Genomic DNA, 9015 nt, shown 5'->3' with positions numbered 1-9015 from the left:
TCACCTGGAGAGCGAGCACTGTGGACACCTCCATTTTGGCTCAAATTGATGGAGAAGTCCATAGATGTGCGCGGTTTTGGGACAAACTCTTTCCTTGGTTTGGTGGAAGTATCCTTTATCCTAGAAAAAGCCAAATAATCCCTCAGAGATTCTGTTTCTCTGGCTTTGCTGCATCACTAAATAACACTTCAAACATGTAAATCATGAGAAGACCCAGCGGGAAAGTGAAATGTCAGTACTGACCGTTCATCGATCTTACTGGTCAGCTGTGTGAGGATCTCGGCAGCTCGGGTGTGATACTCCACCTGAGCGTGAACCAATGCAGCCAGCTGGCTCACCTGTTCAATCTGTTGATGCACAGAGAAGAAGCACAAGATCTGCTACACATCCATACAACAGGCTGATGTGTTTCTACTTTAAACCTTTATCACCAAAGTTTCATACAAATCCAATGAACTTATTTTGTATTTTTGACTGTAAAACTCATCTTTCAGGAATCTTTTTATATTTTTTCTTTAGGCCAAAACGATTGAGGACTTAATGTGAAGCCCACCAGGTAAAATCTAAAATCTAACCGGGATTCACTCTCAGACATGTTCAGAGGTTCACATATGTCATGTGTGCTGATGAATTTGGGGAAGTGCATAGTGCTTACATCACTCTCCAACAGGTGGAACATGCTCTGCTCAGCGACCTCCTTGGAATCATCGAATTTCTCAAGCGCTTGTTTGAGTTCGTCATCCGTCAATTTGCCCTGACGTTTCTTTTTATAATCAAAGTCTAGACGTCGACCTTCCAGTTTCTTCAGGTGGTGCTGAAACGAGAAAAACCAGACAGGTGATATGAATTCCCGACCCAGAGATGATTTTCATTAGTCCCCCACCCCCACCATGCCGCAGTGTCAGAGTACCTGGATCTCCCTGAGATCTTTGTCGTGAAGGTTCTGCAGAGGATCCACAAAGTTCTGCTTCACCTCCATGTCCAGAGCATCCTTAACCTCTCCAAGCTCACGCATGGCTTCTCCAACATCAATCAGCGCAAGACCTACAAAAACAACACACATTTTGTATTTAGTCGCCACATAACATGTGAACACGTGTTTTGATTTCAGTGTATGATGCAGAAAAATGTGGGGATTTTAAGTGTAACTCTCTCGTTAGAGCCTACAGCAGATTTTCAAAACAGGTGCTTCTCTTTGAAAAACATCTTAATGTTCAGTCATGAAAAAGGCACTCTGCTGTGGATCTTGGCTGGAAAACAGACTCATACATTTTTCATGATATTTCTTTCCTGCGTACTTGAAGGAATAAAATCGTTCTGCTTTGTTCTTGCAGAGTCTGTAAGAAAAGTGTTTGTCAGACTTTCTGTGACCAGCTTTTAATGTGCTGCAGCTCACCAAAGTTTGACTCCTCTCCGAGCTCCCTGCCAAACTTCTGCATGGCCTCCCCCAGGATGACCTCAGTCTGGGTATAGCCCGGCCCCTTCTCTTGGCCTCGGATGCGTGACATGGAGTTCATCATGCTCATCTTTGCTCTTGTGGCTAAAGAGACAGAAAACTAATGAAATCCAATGCTTCTGGGATTCACGTTTGAAGGAATTAAATCTGCAGTCATGATCCACAAGTCTAAAATGTAATTAAAATGGCTAAAATGAGTTTATTGTTTACAGGAAGTTTAATTTGCAGATTAATGTTGCAAAATACAAGAAGAAATTAAGGCTAATAAGCATTTTGGATTAACCATTAGTGAATGAAATAACACTGGAAAAGTGGTAACACAGGTAAAGGTCAGCCAGCAACACCAAAAACCAATCCTGAAGTTTGTGGGATAACCATCATGTTACCTGGGTTAGGCTGCAGATACTCAGTGGTCTTTGTGATGATGTCCATCACCGCTCGAGCTGTGGTGTCCACCCTCTGCACACCACAACGTGGAAGGAGATACACAAGGCAAAGAAAGAAATTACAGGTAAGAAATGACAAGCTGCAACAACATTATTACACGAGGATATCAGATAGCTCACATCGCAAACAAGTACTAACACACATCCATGCTCTGCTCATAGGTGTAACATGGAGCTGTAAAGTGGGTGCAACATCCCAAAGGTATTAGACCTTTTCAAGCACACTTCTCTTGCAGCTTTTTAGTTTAAATTCAGCGTTGGTGCAAATATGTGTGAAACATGTCTCCACAACTTTAGAGTTTTTACAGTAACGTCAGCGTACGAAAACGAAATCAGTGGATTCTTGACCAACGTTCTCTTTAAATGGTCCATGTTAGTCCAACAAAGTTTTGATAATAAGTGCAATAATTTCTGGAAATTATTGAACAACAAGGTGATAATGTGAACGTGTGAGTGCAGTCGTGCCTTTTCCATTTCAGTGAAGTCATCATCAAGCTTTGTTCCTTCTGCTCCTCCGACCTTCTCGCTCACTCTCTGCAAAACAAACAAACCAAGAAAAAAAAAAAAGAATTATCAGGCCGGCAAATCATGAAAAGGTGAAATGCTGCAAGTGCAAGAGGTCGAAGAAATTTCTGTGATTCTCAGTGATGACGTTAAATAACTGAATCTGAACAATATGAAAAAAGCCCTGAGCAAAGTACAGGCACAGATAATAAAAGGTTTCTCATAAGTGCAAACTTAAAATGAAGATTCATCATTTTATTTTGTTTTTATTTTGACTCTGATTAATAATTGAGATTGCACTCTTATTGCTAATATGAGACAATGACAAAAGAGGAAAATTTGTCCGCAGTGGGTGACACGGTCGTCCCTTTTTCATCTTGTTCTGCATCTGTTTCAGTAGATGACTTCGTTCTGCCACTCTCAGCAGCTGGAGCATCCTGTATGTGGATATAAGCTCTTCAAACATTTTGATTTCTTTGCTAGCCCATGCTAAACAGATCCAGCCCTCTGACCCTCCTCAGGTGGAAATGACACGAAATCTAAACACAAGTTGTCACCCTGAAGACATAAAACAGGGTGTCAACGATGAGTGCAATATCAGTCTCAGTGATCATCAGTGAAATGAATCTGGTATTCCAGAGACTGCTGCCAAACAGCAATATAACTTGCAGCAAGATACAATGCATTTATTCCTGATATTTCAAGACGCAAAGTGTTCTTCATGAAAAAAAAGAAGAAGCAAATTAGCTAAATTTGAGGGAAAACATCTTTTGGGTTATATCGGAGTCCCCCAGGTAAACTCATACCCGTGGATAGTTTAGAGCATGTAAAAGCCTTCAAGTCTGATTAGAATAAAAAGGCTTCTGGTTAGCTCCTGCTTTTAAAGTTCAGGTTTAGTGTTGACGAAATTCACCATCATGTCTCATTATGTCTGCTGATAGAGATAAAATAAGTACGGGTGCCCAACAAGCTGCAAGCGTTTGCATTTATAGCCTCAGACATGGCACGAGCTATAAATACAGAAATAACTCCCGTCCCCTCGCTCTAACATTTCCAGCTCTGCCACCATCGGGACCGATCTGTGATGCGTCCGGGCGCCTTGAGGGGGCAGCAGTCTGACACAACGAGGCCAGACACAGCCCTCAGAGGATGGACTGAGGGAGGAAAAATGCTTTCAGGGAATGTCATGAAAGCTAAGGTCAGTCGATGAAATCTTTCCTTGAGCGGGAATAACGCTGTACCCCACCACGCTTGCGTATCCTGTGCTGATCACATCTTTAGTGATGTGGACTGCGAGGAGCTGAATTATCTCTTATTATGCGAGCAAAAGTGAGACGTGTTTTTCCCTGCTGGTGGTGGGGAGTGATGCAGAGGGATGATCTGTGACAGACAGAGCCGGCAGGTTTATAAGGCTAAGCCTGTGGCAGCAGTTTATGCAGTGTAAGACTTTCTGAAGATTGGTGCTTTATGAGTCATCGTAGCAAAGTCTTTTATGATCTCACTAGTGAAAGAGCTCAATATTCTGACAGCTACATACACACACAGACACATATGAAATCCAGCAGCCAGATACATTTCCTGTCATTAATTTTCCCTCAGCATGAAATTCTCCTTCAGCTGGTGACAGGTACCTGCCCATGCCTGGCTTATCAGGTGTGTGTAACTTCCTGTTCTTAATCACGCAACAAATTCTTTCTCCTGCCAGACCTCAGGATCAAAGACTGAAAGGGATCAGGAACAAAACAATCCAATAAAATGGATGAGTGTGTTTTTCAAATGTGGGGAAAAAAAGAAGCTGGAGTAATTTATATGTGGTTCGTGCATTCGCTCATGAGTCACAGCTGTAGTGGCACTGCTGCCGATCAAACAGGCCGGCTAATTACATCCTGAACTACTTTACACCTGGGGTGTTATATATAGGCAAGTGCATGTGATTGCTGCGCGTTCCCAGACGCACGAATGCAGCGAGCTGACCGATTACAAAAGGAAAACAAAGACAGGCCGTGTTTTATGTAGAATTATTTAAAAAAATACGAGCCCACATCTACATGTGCTTGACTCTGAGCACATGCTGACGTGTCTCAGCTGATAAAACTGACAAAGATTGGGACAAAATCAAAGAGTTTTCTTTTTCATTTTTAATCAAGATCTAGTTGGTGTGTCAGCTCAAAAATAATTAGCACAGAATAACAGCTGTGCATAATGGTCCAGTCACAGGTTTGGTGCCTCTACAGGATTTTGCCCATTATTCTTTCACCACAGAGAGAATTAGATGATTATTACTCTTCCCATCCGCCCCAGGTTTGGCATGAGCGAGGAAAGTTTTGCTGGGTTTTCCATAATCTTGCATTTACAGGCTGAAATGTCTCTTTCGCGTTTCTCACCTGCTGTCTACAGAACTGACGCTCGATTTTTCACTACAATGCGGAGGGTGTTATTATGAACTGTAGCAAAACACTGCAAATTGTGGGAGATTAAGCAGAAAGCAGTATTCTGTTTAACACTCAGGATTCATACACAAGTAAAGACAGTGAATATAATAAACAGCTTTACACTATACAGCAAAGTATACATGCTCTCTTACACAACTGCTTTTCTGGATGCGGATGTGACCCATAAAGCTTAATAATGTACACAACTACAAGGAATGACTTGCAATGTAGAAGAGCCTTGTCACATTAAATATAAAACCTATATAATTCATTCACTTCAATTTGTTCCCATCAATTCAACATGAAAACTGTTATTTGTGTTGGTGTTAAAGAAAGAAATGTGCAGTGTCCTTTAAAAATCCCTTTAACCAGATCATCACCTGTAAAATTACGTGAGAATTTAAACACTATTTGCCCATCAGGACAGAACAAGCCTTGTGACTTTGGGTTGGGCAAACTAGATGTAATTTCAGCCCTATGTAATTTTCTCCCTATGAACCTGCATGTATCCAATAACTATTGACTTATTTGACTTAAAGATTAAGGGAGGCTAGAAAGTAAGAGCCAACAGAAATGGATGAATAACAACAAAGTGAAGCAGCGTCTGGGGATCTGCATGAGAAACTGACGGAATAAGAATGAGCTCTTGGTGGCTGTTTTGAGTAAGTGGAGCAGCGTTGCTGTGCTTGCTGCTGCCCAGTACAGCATTGGCTGCTGTCAGTGTACGATGAATCCCCCCCAGACACTTTGAAAGTGGAGAGCAAAGTCAGTCACTATTGTGCTTTGATGGCTGCAAGACGAGGAGACGGCACTTAAGTGCATTGATGGAAGGAAGATGTGCGCAAGCTTTCCCTCATGTTAGAGACTATATATAGAAAGTCACAGCCAGTCACGAGACAGGGAGTGAAGATTGATCCAGCTACTCCCAGTGACTTACTACACATTAAGTAAATGTGTCGCATGCCAACGACCTCACCTAATGGTCAGGAAACCGACAATCTAAAACCTCCCCGGGGTAAACGGCGATGTCACTTTCTTTTTATCCCTCCAATCAGTCACTCATCCAACAACTAACCCTACGCTTTTCCTCCACCCATCACTGTCTCTCAGCCCTCCTACTCTTCTCTTCCACCCCCCCTGCAGGGAAAGGAGACACCAAGGAGAACTGAGCAGCAGTGGTGGCAGTGTGACGTGACCCATTCACAGAACTGTAAAATGCACGGTTGGCTGCTGGGTAATAACAGTAGTGTCGTAGTAGGTGACACGCAACCTGTGACGTCAGAGAGACGCAGTGCTGATTTACGCAAGCACACGGACACGAGGCTGCTTTGTGGTCCCAACAGATGGAGAAGCAAAGCACAGATACAGTTTCCACTGCATATCTTTTGCCAGGTTTTTTTTTTTGTTTTACCACACTCCAGAGCCTTATTCTATAGACTACTTCAAATTTAAATAAATAAATAAATATACTGTACTGTGTGATAATTTTTGCCTTGACCCTGATTGAAAAGAATCTATTAATATGCAAACAATGTTTCTTTTTCAACAATATGAGACACAAGCCGCCTCCAGCTTCAATGAAAAGTCATTTCTCAGTCTGCGTTTACTGTCTACATAGCACGTGATTAAGCTTCACATAGGACCATAAACATGTTTTAAAACATGACCTGAGATCCTGCTCATATATACACTCATTCAACTTCAAGATACAAGATGAGACCCAAAGACCTTGTGATTAGACCTAGAGACCTATTGGTGACCCCCTAGCGTGCCTGGTTGCTAGGGAAAAATGGGTATTACCTAATCAGTTGGTGAGATTGCAAAGAGGCTGCCGCACCAGAAACCTCCTTGTGTTTGCTTTGGTTTCCAGCAAATTTCTACACTTGCCAGTAGTTTGCATGGAAGATGCCGACTCGCTTTTTACTCTCCGAACTGCAGTGAAACTTGATAAAGTGTGACACAATCTGGAAACGGGGGGAGTTTAATTAAAAAATAAATGTTGTACTTTTAGAAATGCGCTGGTTGCAGCAGTAATAAACAACTTTCTGTGAGTCTTTTTTCCATGCCAACTACTGGAGACTGTGGCAACCTGCTAGTGACCAAAGCAATCATAAGGAGGTTTTTCTGGGCAGCACTGTATCCAGTCAACTTCACACTAGCAGCTGCCAGTAACCACTCACCAACTGGTCACAGAATAAACACTTCTCCTTAGCAGCTGGTGGTTAACAGGGGCACTGACCAGGAGCTTTAGCCAGCAACCTCCAGGAACCACTCGCACCCAGCTGAGGAATACTCATTTCCCCCCCATGATTGGTCTCCGGGCCTTTATGACTAAGGCCCTACGTATTTTTAACAGGTGATGGTAAAAACAAAGAAATAGATCTACCACAATTATCAATAAATTTCTTCCTGTTACTTAAAAAATGGCAGTATGGTTAAGCAGTAAAATAAACATCAGAATGATCAAACAAATGGAAAGGAGGTAAAATTTATGAAGACTGTCCAGTCGTGTCTGGCACAGTCTCAACACATTAACAAAATTATAATTACTATGCTAGCATGAATATGCTACATAAATTCGCTAACAAGCAGTAAAAAGCCTGTTTTGGTTTTTCAGGGCAGAACTGACACAACCTTGCAGTAATCACTCCAATAATTTCTTTTTGAGAGATTAAAATTATGACCTGATGATGCTCCAAAGGTCATTTGAACCTTACGACCTTTCACTTTGAACAGAAGATTTCTTTCTCATGGTGGTGTAGAGCAAAGATCAACGGATCAAAGTTACTAGGATTAATCTTCTAGGGACTGTCTGTCTGTACAAAATGTTATCCGCTCCATAATAGTTGGATTATTTAAAATTGGTGGAGTGACATCACAAAAGCAGCAGACCACACAGAACAAGAGGTAAAATAAAAAACACCGACTCCAACCAGAAAAAAAGATGCTCCCCCTCCATTTCTTTCTCCTCTGGCTGCCATCCACACAATGCAAATCAGACTAGATTAAATATGCTAAATAGGGAGAGAAAAGTAGCCCAGAGGTCTTGCCAAAGGCTCTTCTTCCCCTGTCTCAAGATCCGTTACGTCACCGCTACGGTCAGACAGCATGTCCTGACACGCTCCCATATGGATGTTTTAACAGTGCGTCTACGTTCTTAGAGACTTTGGCGGAAATAACAGGATTTAGTAAAGTAAAACCGAGCATGATGATGTAACGGGTCACCTTACTCATAAGATCGATTCAGTTCTCAGGTTCTAGATTTTACTCTGATGAAAAGTAATTAAGTAAATCCAATCATCGGGACCCACCGTCTCATGCTCTTTCTTTTGCTTTTGCATTTATGTGTTTTAAATTATGTTCATGCTAATCATCATTTTTACCAAATTACTTTCTTTTTGAAGTGTGATGTCTGTTTTTCATGCTGCAAGACAAATTACCGGTGCAAGGCGAATAAGATCCGCAGCTAAGATTGTGACAAGTCTTTTTGCACAAGCTAACCTGCCCTGTCAGTTAAGGTGTAATTTAAATTGAAGGTACAGATTTTAAAAGAAAAGGCAGGGATACGAGTGATATTGTCAGATGAGGAGGATTTTCTAGACAGACAGGGGCAATGACTTCACTTCACATCAGCAGTAAAAACATATTTAAAACCCTGCTCAGGTTTAAACGGAATTTATTCCAGTCACTGAAATATGAAATCTTAAAAGCTTCAGCTCAAAATCTTACATTCTACAACGTCTGTGTTTCAAACCGATTGTTTCAGTTCCTTTAGGCTCAAATCCAAGTGAGTTTCTGCCCTTTTCAGGAGCCAATTTCACAGATGCACCACCCCCTGAACTTTTTAAGACATTACCAGACAGAGCTGTATGTGAGGATACAAATGCCAGTTTGATTGGGCGTAAAGTGGACTTTACCCTCCCAGCTTCTAAAGTTCAAACTAACGGCCTTCTAGCAGTCACAGCGAGTGATCATATGTCTTTCCACCTGCACACTCTACCCATGTGTCACCTTTCACCTAACTAGAGTATTTCCAGAGATGAGAATGGATTCATCATGGAAAAACCGCTGTTAGCTTACAGATCATAAGAGGCAGCTCCTCTGATTGGCTGCTTTGATCTACAATCAAGCTAATGATTATGTTAGCCACATTAGCCATGCAATGCACTAACACTCA

At 41.8% G+C, this 9015-nt stretch overlaps 1 protein-coding gene and 1 long non-coding RNA gene across 4 annotated transcripts in view; one reads left to right on the top strand and one right to left on the bottom strand.

Moving 5' to 3' along the window:
• Positions 1–9015, bottom strand: part of sh3gl2a (SH3 domain containing GRB2 like 2a, endophilin A1) — a 37294-nt gene that overhangs the window by 6270 nt on the left and 22009 nt on the right. For both annotated transcript variants that reach the window (XM_082537771.1, XM_082537772.1), the window contains exons 2-8: positions 2368–2436; positions 1843–1915; positions 1397–1540; positions 911–1044; positions 656–814; positions 244–347; positions 5–120 (exon numbers count right to left, since the gene is read on the bottom strand). In XM_082537771.1, the coding sequence (XP_082393897.1) occupies positions 5–120; positions 244–347; positions 656–814; positions 911–1044; positions 1397–1540; positions 1843–1915; positions 2368–2436 (799 nt within the window). The remainder of the gene's footprint in view (positions 1–4; positions 121–243; positions 348–655; positions 815–910; positions 1045–1396; positions 1541–1842; positions 1916–2367; positions 2437–9015) is intronic.
• On the top strand, positions 1881–6325 carry LOC309709218. Of its 2 annotated transcripts, XR_014277448.1 has the most exons (4): positions 1889–1967; positions 2065–2104; positions 3464–3604; positions 5982–6325. It is a non-coding gene; the product is annotated as an uncharacterized lncRNA (long non-coding RNA). The 2 variants fall into 2 exon arrangements; XR_014277447.1 differs by lacking the exon at positions 2065–2104 and having other exon boundaries at positions 1881–1967.

The sequence above is a fragment of the Aulonocara stuartgranti genome, assembly GCF_965226115.1.
Source record: "Aulonocara stuartgranti genome assembly, chromosome: 6".
In the NCBI taxonomy this organism is placed as follows: Eukaryota; Metazoa; Chordata; class Actinopteri; order Cichliformes; family Cichlidae; genus Aulonocara; species Aulonocara stuartgranti.
Note: the sequence above shows the minus strand (reverse complement) of the source record. Positions and strands in the feature narration are given on the sequence as shown.